At 35.6% G+C, this 22,340-nt stretch overlaps 1 protein-coding gene across 2 annotated transcripts in view; it reads right to left on the reverse strand.

The window, feature by feature from the left end:
• rfx4 (regulatory factor X, 4) overlaps positions 1-21,799 on the reverse strand; it is a 94,002-nt gene extending 72,203 nt beyond the window's left edge. For both annotated transcript variants that reach the window (XM_039761635.1, XM_039761633.1), the window contains exons 1-2: positions 21,508-21,799; positions 10,030-10,116 (exon numbers count right to left, since the gene is read on the reverse strand). In XM_039761635.1, the coding sequence (XP_039617569.1) occupies positions 10,030-10,116; positions 21,508-21,550 (130 nt within the window). In that variant the 5' untranslated portion in view covers positions 21,551-21,799. The remainder of the gene's footprint in view (positions 1-10,029; positions 10,117-21,507) is intronic.
• Between the last annotated feature and the right edge of the window lie 541 nt (positions 21,800-22,340).

Below are 22,340 nucleotides of genomic sequence, written 5' to 3' on the forward strand. Positions count from 1 at the left end.
GAATCATATCAAGAGTCAGAAGTTATTACCATATAATATGTATTCTTAAATCTTTTTCCTGAAAATCATTTTACTCCCATGGTAAACTTATTAATCCTCATTCAGCAGACTTCCTTTTGATCACAAAGCTTAGACCTTCTTAGAAACTTGGCAAGTTAGGAAAATTTTATACAAATATTACAAAACATTTTTTGTCACACAGAGAGCCATCAACATATGAAGAAAGTTACCAAGTGGTGTAGTAGACAGTAGGATTTTAAGGATCTTCAAACCTCATCTTAATGTTATTTTGGAAATATTTTGCAGGCAGGATTGGTGCACTTTGCTGTGTTGAATTGCCTGTTCTTCTCAAAATTGTTCTAACGTTCTAATTCAGAGAATTAACAAGAATACTGTAGACAATTTTGCCCGTACATACTTGACTCCTAAACTTTGGAATGATCTTCCAGCAAATGTCTCATCCGTCTTTATGCTGAAAAGAATTCTGATGGCTCTGCTCCTGCTAGACTTTCTGGTGTGACTGTATATGATGCATGATTATTTATTGGGTTTTAAATATACACTTGATGTCAGCTGTTTTTCTTTTGAGCTTCTACGTTGGCACCTGTGACAGATGTTCTTGTAGTATCTTAGGGGCTCGACTTGATAGAAAAACAAACAAAAGAAGGGGAGACTTTACACAGTAATCTCACAGATGGCTTCATATATTATGTGAATTTCCCCTTGAGATTAATAAAGTATCTATCTATCTATCTATCTATCTATCTATCTATCTATCTATCTATCTATCTATCTATCTATCTATCTATCTATCTATCTATCACTGTATAGTGCATGTCTATCTATCTATCTATCTATCTATCTATCTATCTAATGTCTTCATAGAAGTATGTGGTAAGCACAATACATGCATATATTTAACATTTCATTCAAATAATCTTCAGTGTATAACTAGTAACTCTGCTTTTTGTATTCTCCTCTCTTTTATGTCACTTTTTTTCATTTTTCTTATAAAATTTGAAAGTATCACATGTAGTGGAGATTTAGTGAGCAAGTGTATGCAATCTTAATTTCTGGCATTGTGGTTTTAAACGATTCAAGAAGTTTTAAATATAATTTAAATGTAATAATGGCAACATGTGACAAAGTATAATTCACCCTTCTGGTTATCCAGTTATCATTTATTCATTTGTAGAGACTATTCAGTGCACAATATTTGAACATGAATTTTTGTGATATTATGGGCCACACAATAACTTGCTGTAGGTCTCTATTTAAATTGTTAGCCAGACAGGTACCTTATGATGATGGTGACAGTCTAGTTATAATATTACCAAGGCAGCTGCGTAACATATACATTTCATTTAAATTAATGAAATAAATGGACAAACGTTTATAATTTTTAAACATTCAAAACCAATTTCTATATAGGGAGTGCAAAAACACAGTTTCTCCTTGGGGATTAATACAGTGTTCCAAATACCAAAAAATATACAGTAAATATCACACTGTATCTTTATGTGTGCAAATAATTCAATGCAGCTATCCAATCAATGCACTACTTTAGAGTTTTTTCAGAGACAGGAGGAGTATGGGGAGCTTTTTTAGTGTGGTCTTCCTCATAAACAGACCTTTTTGGAAGCCAAGTATGGTGCATTATGGGATTTGGAAGAATATGTTGTAGATTATCAGATGTTAAGACATAACATTGCTGGCACATGAAAATAATATTAAACAATATAATTTGAGAGTTGTATTCATAAGTTAGAGTCTGCATTATTTGAAAAAAAAAAAAAAAAGGTGCCTCCCAGATATTTCATCTTCATCTAGTTTGCCTAATTGGTAGAGCGCAGCCCTGCTACAATGGACAGACGTCCGATCAAAAGTTGTTTCATGCCTTAAATAGGCTTTGATTGCATAAAGAGGGTTTAAAACTGAATGAAAGGTAATTATTTTTCCTGCTATGCTTGCTATTATTTCCCTTATGTCCTTCTCACCTTGTGAATCTCCATATACATTATATCATATTTCTTTTGAACTTTTACTCTTTTAAACTTAATATTGTGTCATAGTTATATCCACTCAACCATTTTCAGAACTTCACTCAACATGTTACAATGAAACAGGGAGAACAAGCCTACCAGTTGGTAACTGTTGGCATATCTTGTAATATATTTGTTGGCCATCATAAGCTGCATTTGAGATCAACAATCACCATGCCCTAGTGCTTTTTACTATTCTGTACTATTAAAAACAAGGACACTTAATGCCAATCTAACATGAACATTTTTTTAAATGTTGTACCACTGAGGCTTACCCAGTTTATTGCCAAGGATATTCAGGATTCTAGTTCTAATATATATATTAAAACGTATAAGAATGTTGAGGTTAACTGAAGCCATTTAAATGAGAAGAATGCAAACCAAAAAAGAAATATTACTTAACAGAGATAAGTTCACACAAAATCAGCTATGAGCTCAGCAATAAATCCAAGATTGTAAAGAGAAAAACATAAACCCAGAATATAGGCAAAAAGTCATAAACTGGTGGAGAGTAGAACAATAAACTGAAACTAAATCCATAAACAAAGGATTAAACACCAAAGACCCAAAAAGCACTACATTAAAGAAGCTCAGGTAAAATACACAAGGCTTGATGAAGGCCTCTGAAGAACCCCTGATTTTCATTTCTCCTCTACTCCGTCATGTACCTTGCTGCACAATTGTTGGTCTAGGGGAAAAGGTAACCAAAAAATAAAAGACAAGGTTGAGCCCCAGCCCAGTCCTAGCTTCACATCTTTATAATATACTGTACATGTCCCAGGTGACCTCACTGACAAGAAATTCTCGCTTATTTGTAGACAATATGTGGAAAATTTTTTCATTAAAAGATCACTTTTCATGGCCCTGGGGCCCACAGAAATCCAACCTTACTGAAAAGTTCATTTATTTCTAGTACCACTGGAGAACATCCATCCATCCATTATCCAACCCGCTATATCCTAAGTACAGGGTCACGGGGGTCTGCTGGAGCCAACACAAGGAGCAAGGCAGGAAACAAACCCTAGGCAGGGCGTCAGCCCACCGCAGAACTGGAGAACACTGCAGGGATATTTCAGATTTAATAGATTCATAAAGTGAATCTACATATCTAAGTGAATCTAAGGTGGAGAAGTGGCTCTGAGGCTAGGGGTCTGCACTGGCATTCGGAAAGGTTGCCGGTTCGAATCCTGTAAATGCCAAAAGGGACCCTGCTCTGTTTGGCCCTTGAGCAAGACCCTTAAACTGCAATTGCTGAGCGCTTTCAGTAGTGAGAAAAGTGCTATATAAATGCAAAGAATTATTATTATAAAGAAAGTCTACAATGATTGGAGAATATCACAGATGGTAGCCATGTCTAACTGCAAGTGGCAGGCATTCTGGTTTGATTTCTTCCCGTATTACTGATCTTATTTATGCTTTAAATACCAAAAAATATACAGAAAAGAGAACGAGTATCAAGTTAGTGATCAAAAATTGTTTCATACTATAAAATGATTGCTCATCATAGAAAGCCTATTTCCCACATTGCTCTATAAAATATAGTATATTCACACAGTCTTTATCCATTTCTTATGTATTAGAATGTGCAGTCAGTTTATATCATTTATTATCTGGAACCATAATAACATCTTTTGATTTCCTTTGCCATCTTCTGCATTTACTGATGCCAGGGCTACAGGGAATGAATTGTGAGGAAAGATTAAAAGAGATGAGCCATTTTAGTTTAAGCAAAAGGAGATTATGAGGAGACATGGCTGAAGTGCTTAAAATTATGAAGTGAATTAGTACAGTGGATCGAGACTGTTATTTGAAAATGAGTTCATCAAGAACAGCAGGGCACAGCTGGAAACTTTTTTGCAGCATGGTCACCAGAAATGTTCACAGTACACATGATGCTTTCTCCCTTATGCATTACAGACACTGAGATTAACAAACAAATTTAGAAAATTGTTATGGGTAAATTTCACACAAACATTAGGAAGTTTTTCTTTACGCAAAGAACGATAGACACTTGGAATAAGCTACCAAGTAGTGTGGTAGACAGTAAGACGTTAGGGACTTTCAAAACTCGACTTGATGTTATTTTAGAAGAATTAATTGGACAGAACTGGCAAGTTTTGTTGGGTTGAATGGCCTGTTGTCATCTACAGAATATTGTTCTACAGTTGTAATGAACGTAGAAAACTCTAACATTCACTTCAGTTTGTTATATAGTTAAAGAATGAAAGTTTTGATTTTTACTCTTAGAATTACCATGCAATACTAGCTAGTTTAACTGCTTTGATTCCAACAAGATCTTTTCAATCAGTTTTTGGGTTATGTGCTGCATTTTAAATAACACACCACCACAACATACTTCAAATGATGCAATGGTACTGTTCAAAGCAACAATATAACAAATAATTTAACTTAACAATCTAGGAGAATTAAAAATAAAATATTATTAAAAAATTACATATCGCATTGCACAAAATGACATGAGAGATTACAGGGAACTCTAGGACATAGACGTAGATTTTTACCTCATCTACATTCACATATATATGCTGTAAAGCTGCTTAAAATAAAATGCCCATATCAAGGTAATGTTCTAATAAAACTTACAATATTTTGTGGAATCTATTTATGAATTAAGGTATGCAAATACTATGTTTTTGAAACAATTAGAATACCTCTTTTGCTTTTGTGTTGATTTTTTTAATTTGTTGTGTTGTGCTGGCTTCAGGACATGACTCTCTCAGTTAATGTTTTCACCATCAAATGTGTGACTTCAGACCACGCATGAATAATTTAATCAATCCGCCTTTTCTCTTGAATTCCAATGGTTTGTTCTTATTATTGTACATTTCAGCATGTTTTTCATCTTAAAGACTCAATGTTATTTTACCATAGACAGACTGCAGTTTCAGCAAGGACTGATAGATATTATTGTATGAATTGCTGTTTTCCTTGCACTGGAAGGACTGACGTTTTATAACCACATAATGGAGATGAATATGAAAATGATTGATTGGCCATTTACTTCATGATATAGATATTGGGTTATATAATGGCTAATAAAATTAAACCCTGTCCTATACCTTGCCTATATGCACAGAATCTCTGCCAAACACTTTGCTTACATAAAAAGAGATGGCATCTCATTCTGCATTGAGTACTATATATTGACTGCAACACATAAACATGCATCTTCTCATTATTTTAAAACATTCATTTGCAAGCTACTAAAGGGGCCCAGTTGTACAGCATCAGTGATATTTGTTTATTGACCCCACCATTTGCTTATTTGTGGTAGTGGGGTCCCATAGTACATGGATTCACTTAAAACTAAAATAAACACAGAGCCATCAATGCATTAAGCGATATAAGGGGCACCTAGAGCACCGTCATCTGATGGATGCCATTTCTGAAAGTTAAGGGACACACGGTCCAGACACCATGTCAGACAGGTCGTTGATGGTACGGAGTGGGTGCTATTACCCACTGGGCTCCACTTATGAAAGTAAAAGTAAGCAACGTCTGTTCATCAAGAGGAGCATGTGCTCCTTAAAGTCAGAGATACATATACAAAGGGACGCCATTTGTGGTACTGAAGTGCCATTCTCTGGACACTGAGAGCGAACTAGGTCACTGAAATCTAATAATACTGAGTACCTGCTATAGACAAAGAGCGATGAAGAGCGTCCACCCCGCCTAGGGCACCAAATGGGCTTTAAACGGCACTGAATAAACAGCAAGACATTTACACTATAATTTAGCACTAAACAGCTCATAAATTACTAACTACATTATTGGTACCTTCTGCTAAAATTTTAGTGTTTATATTACCACAAATTATAACAACAAACAAGAAACTAATCATCAAGGTCTAATTACACACCCAAGGCTAAAGTGAAAAGAAAAATAAGTAAAAAGTTCTTCATATTAACTAGTTTCAATTACCAGTAACTACACAAAACATTGTATTTATTTTTTTTTTGTTAATCTGAATGTTTGGGACAACAGCGTCAACCCTTGGGAAACAGGCAGGGAACTGCAGATACCACAGAGTGTGGTCTTCTGTCTTTTCAGTGGAGGACTGGAAGGCGACAAAACACGGCATACTGAGTAAAGATGCTGGAAGCGTAATGCTCTCAGATTAAATAGAGAGTCAAAGTACTGGACAGGTCAAAAGAAGACCGCAAGATGAAATATTTTTAAGGAACAAACAGTTAGTTAGACAACAGGCAAAAACAAGGAAGCCAAATATAGAGCTGATCATCAAAAAGCAAAATGCAAGGCAAAGACTGAGACTGAAAAACAAAATGAAAAAAACTCACATTTATTTCTGAAGATGTGTTGAAAACATTTTTAAAATATGTCAATAATTCAATAAGATCTTAGAATAAGCACGCTGGGCCTGTGATTGATGTTCTTATGCTATTAATTGTTCTATCATATTAAAACCTTAAATGGGGTTTTTCTACTCACCTGCCTCTTCTTTTTCTTTCTCTTGTATGGGAGTTAAATTTTGCTTTTTTCCCTTTGTATTTCTAAATTCTTTTTACTTTTTCTGTATTAATTGAAATGGTTGTCTCTGTTATGTTATTATTTGTTTGATTGAGTGGTATGTCAATGTAATGTTCTGTTTTTCAGAAATAAAAAAGAAAAGAAAAGAAAAAGGTCTGGCTATCTAGTTTTCCATTACATTTTTTAAAACTAATTGCTAACTAAAGACTTGTAGATGTACTGATTTTATCCATAAATTTGGATGAACTGAACTACCAACAAGCAGTGCAACAACATAACTTGTCCCATGACTCCTTTATCATGGGACCAGCATATGATGTGGCAACAGTAAACAACATGGCTGCCACCATGAAATAAAACTCTAGAAAGAGCAACAACCAAAAGCAATATCTAAAGCAAAATGGTGCAGCAAAGTCATCAAGCATAATAATCAGTAACATGCAAAGAAAATAAACAAATTTACTTTAGGATAAATTCATGTATATAAAAAAACAAGAAGCACCTGGAAGCAGAAGCAGAACCAGCCCAGCCTAGTAAGGTTGAATGTATAAAACGGCCCTGTCTGTTCTGGTTCCAAGATGGGGAGCAAAGAGAAGGAGAATAAGAGAAAGGAGCCTGACCATACTACAGTCATAGCTTTGGATTAATGATCATATGGTATTGTATGTCTACTGTATATAATCAGTATGCTTTGCTGGTTATATAACAATCTTAAACCCACTCAAACCAGCTTAGATTCAAGGGGGCTACAGCTTAACAGCACTGGGCACAATGTGAGAAAGGCCAAAGCAGACACCATTCTGAGTAGAAAGGTGAACAATAAGCCTAACCTTTGTCATAGTGCACCTATGTAGATATTCAGTTCTATAATGAAGGCTCATTTCAGAATCTGCACTGACCAGTAAGCTTCAAGAGCTGCTAGCCATCAAGTGCACTTTCTCAAGGTGCTTTTAAGAGCAACAAGAATTCCAATAAAGTATCAAACATAAAATCTCATTAATATAATAACATCAACAAAGCAAGAGTGCACCTGTCCTAAAACTCCACTGTAGCTCGAAGTAACCCTGAAAAATTGTAATCACAATTATCAAGCCAACCGAAAAAAACGTAGAGTTTAAAACTACAAACAACATTCCAAGGTAAAAGTAAGCGTAAGAGCATTCATTTTGAAGACTCTAGTTTGTGCAACATATGCCATATTGTTGTGATATGATAGTATAAGTGTTCTTGTTCTTTCAGAGACTTGTAAAAAAATATGGAAAATGAAAAATAAAAGAACAACAAATATAAAGTAGCTCTTCAGTATGCATCTAAATGTGAATACCTTTGGAACACAACAAATGGACGTAAGAAGAGAGTTTTAGAGAAAGGGGCTAGATTTCCTTATTGGAATGAGGTAAGTTGGAAGCCAACAGAAGGTTGAAACCAGAAAATGATCTATAAACAACTATATGGGAAAAAACAATGTCTATCAAAAGGCAGAGGTCAGGGGCTTTTAAATTCCCATAAGCAGCTCTGACAAAGATATTTATTTTAAAGTGAATCTTATACATAAGTGCCAGATGTTGTGTCTTATCATCTTATATAAATAACAAAACATGGGCATTAAAACATATAGCAGTTGCGACAAGAACAGGCCATTCAACCCAACAAGTTCATCCTTCCTGTTCACCTAGATTCTCCACAGCAAAAATTATTAGACCATTAGAATAATTCCAACAAGAGCAGACCGTTCAGCTAAAAATTAATCAAAGCGCCTTAAATGACATCAAAATTACATCATCATCATAACAATTAAAATTATAAACTCAAAAATAAATTAAAAATTCAAACATGAAATGGGCTGAATATAGGTTGCAAAAAAACTCTGATTCATCACATTAGAAGGCTGAATGAACATTAATCAAAATGTGGTTAAGAGTTACACAGCCAATTATATTAACTCTCGTCACAGGTTTACAAAAAAAAGTGATGGAACCATTTGTTTTTTATTATTAAGTAACAGATTTTTGAAGATGATTCAATATTTGCCAGGAGGCTAGTATAGAAGAACCGAGTATGTGGTAATATATTTACAATGTTTTTATCAAGTCAAACTATAATCTTGCATAACCTGTTAATTCTTTGTGCAGCAAAACAGTAAAGAGATTTTAAAGTTTCTTTACTTCTCTTAATATGAAGATTTTGCAGTTTACAAGTGACTGCTTCTTTGTTGCCATCATTCTATTTTACTTTTGACAAAAAGTTTAAAAAGCCCACTAGCTTCCACTCATTTTGCCACACTGACATTTCCAAAATCCTACGTGAAGAAGCACTCCTCACAACTGAAAGTGGCTGTGTGACTTCCCCACTACAGCAAGAAGCTGTCAAGTGGCTGCAGTTATTTGACTGTTGGGGTCTGTCAATGTTCTGTCAATTTTGTGAGGTAGCCATGCCATGTTTGAAACACTATCCATCTCTGTTCTTTTCCTTGCTACTTACATCAGACAGTTTAGTTTTGTTTAATCGTGACCTGTCATTACACAAACAATGCATTTGATAAGTAGGCCTTATTTTCCCATGACATGCATTCATGTACATATATGCGTACATTTACCAGTGAATGCATGTCTAAGTCATAATATCTGCAGATAATAAGAGCAGTAGAAATACAGAGCATTTGCGTTCAGGAAGTACAGTACATTGTCATAGATTCAAAGATTCTTTGGTTTTCCAACCTAAGGAGCTGTAAGACTATACAAACACAATCAGGTACAAGACAGAGTTTCAGTCTGCATCTTTCAGACATGAGAAGTTCCTTCCACCAATAAGAGAAGTACTGGCAATGTCCTATGCCATATGTAGTAATCCTGAGGTGGCTACCTTTGTTAGAAACAGTCTTTTGATCAGTTGCATCATTGGTGGGGATCCAGGCTTCCGGGGTTTTAGCTCCTGATCTCAGTTGTCCAGCCCCTGATCTTCAAGGGAAGCCCAACCCATCCTGTCTCATGAGCGTTGGTGTCAGGCCCCTAGTCTTTGACAGTCCAGTCACCCCGTCCTGCCTTTACACTCTTAGATAAGCATGGAAAACTTGCTAAAACCTCAACCCAAACCCACCCCTAACCCCTCTGGGTTTTGACTAGTGGCATTAAAAGAAGGGTGCTAAGCTCCTGATAAGTGGTAAAGCTAGCAATGCCCAGGTCTTGGCCACTCACTGTAGGCTTGCCTGACTTTTGTGATCCTGTTTTTCAGGAAGAGAGCATACCATCCATGCTTTGCCATTACTTGTTCCACATGAATACTGCATATGGCAGAATACAATTTTAATTTAGGAAAAAAATTAACTGGTCTCATATAAAAAGAAACAGGCCCAGTTTTAGAAGTAGTGACCCTCTTCTGGACTGAAAGTACAACCCATTGTTTATACAGTTGCCTTCTGGAATGCTTTCATGTGGTTTCTCCCAAAGCTTGTTAAAATTCAATGAAACATGATACTTACTTTCATCATTGGACATATTCCCCAGTGATGTATGACTTGAGTAGCGTTTGCTTTCGCTTTCGCTGAGACATCGTTCAATCCAGCTCTCTGTGGAAAGAAGATAATGAAGTGAAAGGGCTTTGGTTTTATCTGGCAATGCAGAGCCACATTGAAAATATGAATTATGGCAAGAAAACATTACTAAATAAAGTTGCCTTCCACATAGTCAAGGGCAGTTCACATAATTAATCATTAACTGTTTAGGAGTGTATATTATTATTTAATTTATAGCTCCATCCCAAACAGTGGCTGGGGGAGGATTGAATTCATGAAACAACTTAAAACAGCCGAATATATCTGAAGAAAAAGGTTTTTTAAAAATTAAGAGACAAGCACGAGAAAGTTGGCCGAGAAGAATTTAATAAAGCTTAGACTAATGGTGATGTAAAAAGGAGAGATACTGGCTTTCCTGGCCATACTGTACCAAACAATCCAATTCAAGAACTTCCTGAAAGCACCAAAACATCATGACATACTGTACAAGAGATGTCTCTCCACCCTTATCACCAGCCGTCTGTCATCGTAGATGTTAACCCTTGATGGTGGACTTTCCAGCCTACCAAGCTGAAGAAATACTCATTTATTGCTGTTCACTGCTGAGGTCTCAGCATCACTGTTCAACTTGACAGTAAAGCCTTGTTTAACTTAAAAAAGAAATTGAATGTTCTCTTATATCACGTTGTGGAACAGAATACCGTCCATATATTATACTGTTATTCCTGCTGTTTTCTTGTGATATATGTATTTTAGGCATGGCCTTCTGCTCCATCAAACCTCCATCACTCTTTTTGCTGCATGTGATTGCCCTTGTCTAGAACGATATAGCTTCACTCCTATGCTAACTGCACAGTGAGCTCAGATAAATGATGAAAATGTGTTCCTTTGGAGTCACCTCCAGTATTTTCCAACTGAACCACCATAACTTAATGCTGTCTCCAGCATGACAGCTACTGAAGAATGATGATTATGTTATTGGTGTACATTAATGTTTCATTCATATGAGCTTCACCAAATCAAATTCCATGCACATGATATTTTTTAAACAATACAGTATTTTACTTCATTTGAATATTTAGGTACAACTAAAAGGATCCTGCTGGGTGCCTCGCTACTCTCGGAGTCCTTTCGGAGCTCAGGTTAAGCACTGTCCTCTATCTAGACTAAATGTAACTCTCTCAGTGGTCATTAGCATTCAACTGTCTCTCTCCAGCATGTCTCCTGAGTTCTTCTCTCCCAGTATCGCTTAAAACGTTTTTAATGTCCAGTCTATACCAGTGGATACACAACAGTAACTACAAACTGTAATGACCTTGGCTGGAAAAAGATACTGCACAATGAAACACTGGTAGCAAGTACCAAGAGATGAAAAGATTTCAAGGGAAAAACCAAAACATATAGTCCGTAATGCAAGAACACCTTACAACCAAAAAGGCCAAAATGCCAGTGAACAAAAATCAAAACATAAGGCCAAAACATGCAAGTTTTTTGTCAAAAAAGGCAGTAAAAGGTCCTAACATTTACTAGAATTCTTTCATATACCTACGTTGATCAGAAGAATGTTGTGTACAATTTATTCTTTATGCAAAATTTTGACCCAAAACTTCATAGAAAAGTTTGGAAGATGAACACTGTATTCCACCATCTTTTGTTATGCCAGCAAGGTGACATCAAAAATCACACCCACGTAAACTGCAGCAAATATTGTCACCACAAATAACATGAATGCCATCATGCTCAACCGCCATGAAATGGTAGTGGTCATGTAAACAAAATAGTGTTAAAGAAATAAAAAAAGAAAAAGAAACAAAAGAAACAACATAGTAATAATCACACACGCACACAATATCAGAACTCTGATGACCAGAAAATGCATTATTTTATAAGATTGCAAAATTTGAAAAATGCTCAAATCATAACAAGCATTGTCTAATGGGATATCCCTGCTTTGAAACAGGCCCTTACTTATTTCCTGGCCTTCTACTTCTAACCCTGTGTCTTTTATAGATCCTCCATTTCTCAATGGCTCTGTGGGAATTGGGACTTTCCATGTTTCTCCCAGATACCAGGACCTCCTTGGCCTGTAATAAGCCAAAATTTGCACTTTCTAAACAAATGGAACACCACTCCTGTTTTCTCATGTATAAATAAAACCAAATCAAACATCTTAAATTAGCCACAAGAGAAAGCGATTATTTTTTATGATTATTTATTTATTTATTTATTTATTTGTGTGTGTATGTGTGTCTTTAAGGTAACTCAATGCACATCTTGTCTTTGTAAATTGTTCTGTCTTGTATTCTCTCTGTTCTTTACTGACAAAACTTCATATTAGTTTACCTAGAGGAAATGTTTTGATGGTTCTTTCAAACTGCAGCTCCAGCAGACCAACACACCATAGCGGATAAAAAAAATATTTGGATTTTTGGATGGCACTGAAGAAGAAGAGATTATACAGTTCTATAAATGATTTTCTGGTATAGTTGTCAGCATAGCATGGATTCCCCAAACTCTCCCCATCTTATTTCAATATGTTTATCTGTTTCTGGATAGCCACTTCCAAGATACTTACTTTGCACAAACTTTTTGTAAAACTGTTATGTTCATCACATTGATTTATACTGTCGTCTGGACTGTTGGAACCTGATTAGAAACTTATTTAAGTAAAAAAGACCGGAATGCCAGCGAGTTTTCATTCTAACGACACACACATCTGTTTAAAAGTACCTACTTATTGTAGAAGATTTGAGAAGGAGGAAGCAATCAGCAAAACCACTAAATTACTCCACTCATGTGAGCACATATTATCAGGGTTAGAGTTTGAAAAATGTCAATGGCTGTTCTCATGGAGTATCACCATGCCTGGGTGTGGTAGCCTCACTGTAGCAGACCCTTGCTGAAGGCTTACTTCTTTCTAGAGGTCCATTCATACCATCATTGGTTACCTCAGGCTTTTACCCTTCCCCAGTATAGTAAATATTAAAATTTGAGGCCAATATCTCTCTCACTCTTCAATTGCAAACATTTTTCTTGGTAGCCAACTTTTCATTATACAGTTCACACATTTTTGGAAAGTTCTACTTGGATATGTCCTAAGTCCAAACAGGACCTTTTGTGAGTTTCAGGAAATTTGGGGTGAATTGTTCTTCAAGTTTAGCAGCTATGTTTGTTTCATATGGAACAATCCCAGAGCATTGTTAGGATTTATCCCCTTCTGCAATTTTAGAGCACAGACTTACTTAGATCGAAAAATGAAGAGAGCTGTAAAGGTTTATGGTTCCTCTTGATGTTTCACAATCATATATCCAATATATAAACTAGAAGAGTAGGGGGTGAGGCTCCCTTCTCCTTTTGTGCAATAATCAGGGGCTGAATCAAATTGGATACACAAAAAAATAAGGGGCTTCCCAACATTATTCTTGTACTTTCCAAGAAAAAAGATCAGGGTTTGGTCACAACAGAACAGAGGCTAAAGACTCTGATTCCCACCTCCTCTGGCCACTGGAAAGTTCTAACTTTCAATACTAATGATAACAACAATAATTAAACTAGCTGCTTCATTCTGAGTATATACCAAAAGTAGAGATCAGATAATAATACTCTAATACTGTATTTGGGAAGGAAAATATGAAGGTAATAAATAAATGGGGTAAAAAATATAGTGGCCTTAAAGTGAACTGACACCAAGTTGAAAGAGTTACAAAATTTAATACCTCACAATACTAGACCACTTAAAGCACTGTAGGTTGAGAAAAATGGAATCTGCTTTGGTGCATAATTTTATAACATGTGTAAATAAAATTTAAAAAATAGTATTATCATCTAACATCTATCAATACTAGAAAGCTGTAAGCAACTTCAACTGTAGACATGAGTGGCATACTGTCATGTTCAAACGGGATGTAATGAAAGTCCTTTCAGACAAATTTTGTTAAATGAGAGATGAAATGTAAAAAATATCTTTCTTTACGGCAAAACAAAACAATAGCTGTTGTTGTTAACTGTGGCTATTACGACTTTACATTGTTTCTTTGACTCTTTCAGGACTAAGACATAATAAAAGTTAAAACAAAACAAAAGTCACAAGCTAAATCTTCCCTAAATATTGTTTGTGTTGCCTGCGTGAATGCTATTCTCTCACAGGGTTTATCTTCAACAAATTAAGGTTCTGAAATGTGTTTAATGCAAGTGCCTTGTTATGTGTCATGGCTTACATGATGTCACCGATCACATAAAGAAATGAATTAGCAATGGTTTGCCAGTCAAACACTGGACACCCTTACACAAAATCAAATGGTAACTCACACTGAGTTAGTCCAGACTTGCTAATCATCAGGCTTATTAATGCATTCTTGTTTATCATAGTGACATGTTGCATGTAGTTGAGACATACAAGTAAAATGTTCATTGTCCTCTATACATGTGACAATTTTACTATGACAACTACTCACATGCCGACTAACATAGCAGCATCACAGCAACCAGACACACAAAATAGCAGCACGCAGTCAGGTAACCACTCAATATGACAGAAAAACATAAGTAAAATGAAAAAATAAATAAATAAATTAAGAATGTGCTCCTAACACATATTAACATATAATTTTTTAGTCCATACAAGTCAATGACATTATTTAGCTCAGTGTGTCAGTTATACTGCAATATTCTTCTGCAGTTTAATTTTTTCTTTATGTCTGTTATTTCCTGCACTCCCTTGCTTTTTTCTTATGCACCTTTTGTTTATATTGTTCATTTTTTCCAGTCCCTTAGCCTCAGTTTTGTTTTGCGTGTACAGGGCTTCATTGTCAGACAACTCTAGGATGCTGTGGTCATTCAGACTGAAGTTACTTAAGAGGGCCATTTAAGACAACTCACTTTCTGCAGCTCATCACAATGTTCTTCAGACCTTCCTTGTGCTTTTCCCTATTGTGTGTTGTTGTAGGCTTTTTAAAACTTAGACTTTTGAAATGAGATTGTGCCAGATTTTGATGTTGAGTATTGAATTGTGTGTTCTGGTTCTAGTTGTACTCATTTCTGTTTTACTTTTTGCAGTACTTTTGTTTATTCCTATTCACATTAGTTTTTGTTTTTTTCTATTTTTGTTAATTTATGTCTCTGTTATTGTTACTAAGCTTATTTTTTAGGTATTTCTTTTTGGAATGTTATTTATTTAACCATTTTATTTACTGACAATTAAATCATATAATTTTAAAATTGTGTTATTTAAATCTGAATAATAATAATAATTATTATTAATTATATTATATTATTAATAATAATAAATTAAATACTGGATTCCAGAGGGTTTTGTTGTGGTTTCGGCCTTCCATTTCAGGTATAAATTATTACAGAGTCATAACATTAGGGAGAAGCAATTGTAATCGTAAAACACTTTTGATCGTGTGAAAAACCAAACAGACTGCGGCACCCATTGAAATACAGTAGTTGGCAATGTAAAAAATAAACTGCCAGGAACTTGTTCCATATATAATATGCAACATTAAAACAAAACTTATGGAACTATTGAGGACTTGAAAGTAATACACTTTAGCAGAACATTACAGGCACTAAGCAGCAGCAATGAGCAACTTTGAAGAAAAAAACAAATAATTTGTCATAAAACTGGTGATCGTGACAGTGATATCTCAAGAGACCTGGATGAACTTAACAAAAAAATAAAAAATAAAAAGGAAGAGAAGAAAAAACAACTGAACTAACAAGTGGACTGGCATAATAGCTTATCTTATCACTGTGTGCATACTCCTGGTAGATAGATAGATAGATAGATAGATAGATAGATAGATAGATAGATAGATAGATAGATAGATAGATAGATAGATAGATAGATAGATAGATATCTCCATTGAATTAAAGAATAATACATGCATAAAAAAGCAATCTATAAATGTGAAAAAATACCTTAACAATTCCATTTTAAAAAATATAACTCATCTTACATCCACAAAAAGACAACATATGGACAAACAAAAGGACAACTTTAAATTCCTTCTTCTGCACTACACATGCCCTCCAACTGTCCACACATTTTAGACAGACAGACAGCTTCTTCATTGGCACTTGTTATTTTCCAAGCCCCAGCAACTATACAATTCAAAATCATCTCCAGTTATGTCCTGTCGTTTTTGCTACAGAATGAACACAAAAGTCACCTATGCAGATGTATGCATAGGTATGTATGCTGTTGTTGTGTACCATAACAGATTTGCAAGTTGAACACTGTTACACCAAATCTTGTACACACAACATGTAAGAGTCAAACATAGTACTGTATGTTCATGTAAATGAGAAATTCACACAGGTTTTGGCTTGATTTGAATAGAATTTAAGTTTTACTTAGCTACACAGATAAAAGAAGATGCTGTTATATTCCTTTAGGCTACCATGTTAATGGAAGATTCCTAATGCTTTTCTATAATCATGTATTTAGACAATAGAATGATTTCAGATTGTGGATAGACAGCTAGAAACATGAACTATTAGACAGAAAGGTATAAAGGCAAATAGTTTTCTGAAAGTTACATTACGTCACACACTCACAAGTCCAAATGTATACAATAACAGAAACTTCTAGAAATGTAACCAAGCCTTAAACAAAACATCATATCCAAGAGCATTATTCTGTTTATGTGTGTATTATCAATTTTCTTCTATATTTTTTGAGTGAACGGCATGCTTTGAATTGAACTAAAATATTTAAAACAATGACACTTGGACTGTGAAATAGTTTTAGGGGGTCATGCTAATTGTTCAAGCCTTTCTGCATTTTGAACTATTTTGGAAACCTTCAACAAATACAGGTAAACAGTAATATCTTCATTCTAAAAAAATATTCATATGTTTTCTTAGAAAAATACTAACTTTACCAATTGCCCAGTCATTACACCAGAATTCTCTAATAAAAAGCCTCATATTTTGTTTGACCTTTTTCTTTCTAATTTTAAAAATAATGACAAAACCTATCATTCATTTATTATAGGGAAGTTTTTACATTTGAAGACCTTGGGAAAGTTACACTTTCTAAATGCCTTGAAGTGCCTTTTAAGGAAAGGCTTTTAGATTTGCATATTTGATAGACGATCAAACAAGGAGATGCCACTGATAGGGCAGAATTTATGTTTTAAAAAACTGTTCACTGTCATCCCAGGGAGTGTATTTATCACATAAGTAATCTGCTTAGCAATCCCACTTTTCCTACACCTGTTCATGCATATTACTTCTCCTAATTGCCTTGGCTGCAGTTTAAATGCTTACATTCAACAAGTAAACTTGTCTGAGCATGATAACAATTGACAGGATTGATTAAGAGATGGGGGGCTGTTGTTCTTCCTCTTTGAAATATTTGCACCTTAAACTGCAGGACTCCTCCATTGTAGGGACACCAGAACACACACGTGCTCAAAGAACTCCTCACTCCTCTCAGTACCAGCTTGGGAGAAACAACTTCCCTTTGTTGATTTCTAATTTCCTTTAAGAATTGGCGCAACTGGTGTCCTTTCTGGGGGCAGAATTGCAAACTCATAATATTTTGCTTATTCTTGTAGATCTTGTTCCCCGCAAGGGCTGTAACAACGGTTGCCATGGGAGCCGTTGTCACTGAGGGCGGTTGCCATGCCGACGCAATCGTCTCTACATCGGAAGGAAAAAGTTTGGAGACGTCGATGTCGGACGCTTTTCTCGGCGCATGGTGTGAACCTGTTTTCATGAATGTGACTTTGTGGCGAAGTCAATTCCATCACACCGACAAAGAAGACAAGCTTCTCGATCCAAGCACAGCACGAAAGAATCGCTAAACCTTAGAAAGCTAGTCGATAACCTCTCGAATTTGAACCATTTAGAAATGGTCAGATTTTAGGTACTAACGACGATAGGAAAAATAATGCAAATGTGTAATGAAATGAAAAACAAGGTTTGTAGTACAAAACTGACACTGACAATCAAACATAATTTAAAAAGTATCATTTAAAATCACTTTTAGCTTGTTTCTAACGTTACGCTTAGCGGGCAGTTTGAGCAGAATAAATGAACTTGATCAAAAACGAGGAAGCCGCACAGGGCAGCATATACACGGAATCGTGTCAACGAACTCGTCAAAATGACCTTTTCTGTTCTTAATGAGTTTAATGCAAATTGACTTATGTATATGAAAATAAATAAATAAATGAACGAGACTACCCAACAGAAAATAAAATAATACAGAATGGTAATCATCACATAACACGCATTTCTGACTGTGTCCCAGGAAATTTAAAAAAAAATAAATAAAGGAGGAATACAGGTATGAGTAGCAGACACACACAAAAATCTTTTTTTTCCTCCTGACTTGAGGTACATTTGACTGGGACATACAAAACGACTAAAGCCACACTTCATGCGTTTACTTTCGCTTTCCACCTCAAAGACGATTTTCTTTTGGTTATTCTGTTACATCTGACTTTCTTCTCTGTTTATAACTAGAAGTTATTTTTTAAGCATATAAAGAACTTAACATCGCAAACACAGAGATACGATACTCTACAATATGTGTGCTTTAAGAGCAAAACGTATTCAAGTTTAGTTAGCGTGTAATAGATAAGAAAGTACACACATTAACAAATGCTCCTCAAGTGTTTAACGCCGTTAATGTTTCATTACAAACTCTTTTCAGCTTTACCAAACATAAATATTAAGAATTCTGAAGATTTTATGAAAGGTCAGGGCAGCCTGCATGAATCGTATCGAAACATATCTGAAAAAATATATTTACTAAAGTTTGGAAAGAAAGAAAGAAAAATTACAAGTATAAAAACTAATGTCACCTATATATAAAGGGGGACATCATATCACTTAAAATTACGAAAACTTCATCAAAAGAGGAAACATGCGAACAAATCGGCCGTGAGATTGTTTTTATATAATTATTTTAATCGATTTGCTTAATCTTGTTGTGTCAACGCTTTCCATAATCCTGGCTCGAGTGATGTGTAAATGAACCTACACGCCATCATAAAACGCTTTTCATTTATGAGGGAATCTCAGCATGTGATAAATTATCAGCCTAAATAAGATCCCGATTTCGTTTTTGTAAAAGGCTAATTTCCTAGTTGGAATTGAAAATTCACTAGAGTATTTTCCCCACTAGAACTGAAATCAAAGTCAGAAGTAAACCTTTCCTTCAAAAACGAAGCACTTTTATGTTTTACAAAACTTGTTTTTTTCCGAGTTTATTGTTCTGCAGGAGTGCTAAGATCTTGTACTAAAGTAATCATATTTTGTTAATTTCTTAAGATACATTAAGTGTCTTACAGGTAGAAGCAATATTATATTACATTAACTTATTACGATAGAATGTGTCATTAATAAAATAATGTTTAACATAAAAATGCACATTTGCCTACACAGAAAAACGGGTATTGAATGAGCACTTAAAGAAATGCGAACAAATTCGTGCAACAAATACGATTTTTGTGTGTAGTTTTAACTTCTCGAATAAATCTAAAACATTAATATAAAGGTAATAAATCAACGCTTACTATATTTGAGAAGGTTTAATATAAAACGTTGTTCAGACCAAAGTGTGTGAGTATATATATATATATATATATATATATATATATATATATATATATATATATATATAATTAATTAATTTAAATGGCTTGTCTAAAAAGCCACATTTCTCTCTTGGACAAATAAAGTTTTCTCTATCTATAATAGAAAGTGCGCAGAGTAAAATGAAGGGAAGACAAGCAAAAGAATGGTTATGACTACGGCACAGAGCAGTCCTCTTACAGCGTTAAAGTCACCCACATGGAATGAGCGCTTCTCTCTTTACCGTACGCTAAATAGGAACTTAAGTCTGGCGGTTTGACTTTGTGCTCCGTTACAGCCATCAGAAGTAAAAACAATCGCTTATTTCAACCGCCGTCTTCTTTTGCAAACTTTTTTCAGTTGCTTAATTGTTATGATTATACGAATAACAATATCAAAGTAAGTTAGCGGCACGTTTTGAACAAACTCAAAAACAAAACACCAACAAATGCTAGAAAAAAAAATTAAAAAAGCGTTTGTATTTATACAAACTGTTGGTCTAACGCCGGCATTTTGCTGTGGTATAAAGCGATCATTATAACATGACACGGGTGACATGCTGGATGGATGGAACATTCCCGTCCCGGGCGTGTTCCTACTTTGTAGCCTTTATATGACTGGACTACGTGCAGAAGGCCGGTGGCACACTATATAATACCTCTGGCATAACGACATCGAAGAAATGGAAGGATGGACACTGCATGTTAAATGAACCTTGCTAAGTTAAACTAAACCGTTAATATGAAAGCAGTGTGTCCATCTATGCACTTAAAGTGCCAGTTTAACACCGTTGATCTGTGGATGGGTGGACGAATAATTGACTGCCTTGGAGTTGAAGGACCGGCGCCACGTCCGGGATCGGTTGACCGTTGTGCCGGATGCTGCCAGGATAGGCTCCGGCTCCCCACAGCCCAGCATTGAACAAGATGATTTAGAGGACGGATGGATGGATGGTGGCTAGAACAAAATAGTTTTTAATATCATAGATGTTTTAATATAGCAGAATGAATATCCCGTTCCTTTAAAACTTTTGCATAACTAACAATTACATTCATGCACTTGTTGCTTTCATAACGCTAAATCGTGGGAAAGTGCCGAGCATTTAAGTTATTTAGAAACCGTGAATAAAGTAAATTATTGGAAGAACACACATTTACCACATTAAAATGTATAACCAAAATAAACGCTTGATTAATTTTTTTTTTTTCATAATATTAAAACACTTCCTAATAATGTTCCTTAACTAAGCCTCTTGCCGATATAAAGCAGAGCTCTAGAATTAAACTTTATCTCTGGTGAGATTACTTGATTACTGTTTAGTTTTTAAAAAACATACATGAACCTACAGCTGCAAGTCTCATTGCCTTTAAAATCGAATGCTGTTCAAGATCAGCATTGTTGCAGCAGGTGTGGTGGAAATGCTTGAAAAAGTCATTCGTCCGGCAAAATCCCAACACCAGCAACACCAGTGCTAAGGATAAGGAGGATTAGAAGGAGGAAGAGGAGGATGTGTTACGGGATATTTACGCCACTTGCTACATGTCTTCTTTTATTTCGATTACACTTATGCCTGTTTAAACTTTACAGACTTTTACATTTTTCCCCTTTCACGGATTCCACTACATCAGTCGCTCTTGAAACTTTTTAATTTTGTTCCTTTCTTTCCACACTAAACCGATAATAAAACAACAAGGGTTCAACTTCAGCGACACGGATCGCCGGTTTTCCCCCTTCATGGAGGTCCCCTCACTTCCTGCGCACAGTTTTCAAAGCAGGTTCCTCACAACATTTTACCTGCCTCGTTCAGAATACATCAATTACAAAAAATTAGGAAAGTAGTAACTTTGGACAAACCTGTGGAGTCCATGTCAGGTTCCTCCAATAACCCACAATGCATGCTCTTCCCATCAACAGTATACAATGTCCCCCCAAAAAAAGGAAAGGAGAAAGGAAAAAGAAAAAAAAAAGAAGAAGAACAAGCCGGGGATTTTGTTGTGGTCAACGAGACTCTGCAGCTCAGGGACTCAAGTAATCCAGCAGGGGAAAAGCCAGACCCGTCAAAATGTTTGCTGATGTTTCATGGGAAAAAGCATCATTTTATAGGAGCCCTGATGGGAGAAATGTCATTGATAGGCCAGGCAGTCTGATGAATGGCTGCTAGTCAGATGGGGATGTGGCAAGGCTCACTGTGAAGCCCATTGTGAAGCTATTTTGAATAAGAAAAGCTCTCTCCCCAGAAAAAAAGAGGGGCTTAGATCTACGCAATCCCAGCACTTTGGCCTCCCCGTCTTCCATTATAGCATTAACCCCCACCCCACCCCCTTCTTTCCTCACTTATTTAAACTCCCAAGATTTCCAGACCCCCCCTCCAACTACCCCATGTCCCCCACACGCCATGAAGCCTAAAAGTGGGTGCCACCCCGACTAGCAGGTTCAAGACGACCCTCCATGGCCACACGCTAAGACTCCTCAATTGCACCGTTACTTTTGCGTTTAAAACAGAGGGCAGTTTCTCTTTTTATTCTTTGAAATCGTGCACACTGTTTTCATTTTTACACTTTACTTGCATATATATATTTCAAACGACTTTCAATTGAAGCTATTTCGTTAACGGATTCCGCACACGTAACTATATTTTATTTTATTTAAATGATGAAACGAAAATGCCCTTTTTTATTTGAGTTGAT

The sequence above is a fragment of the Polypterus senegalus genome, chromosome 8 (assembly GCF_016835505.1).
Source record: "Polypterus senegalus isolate Bchr_013 chromosome 8, ASM1683550v1, whole genome shotgun sequence".
In the NCBI taxonomy this organism is placed as follows: domain Eukaryota; kingdom Metazoa; phylum Chordata; class Cladistia; order Polypteriformes; family Polypteridae; genus Polypterus; species Polypterus senegalus.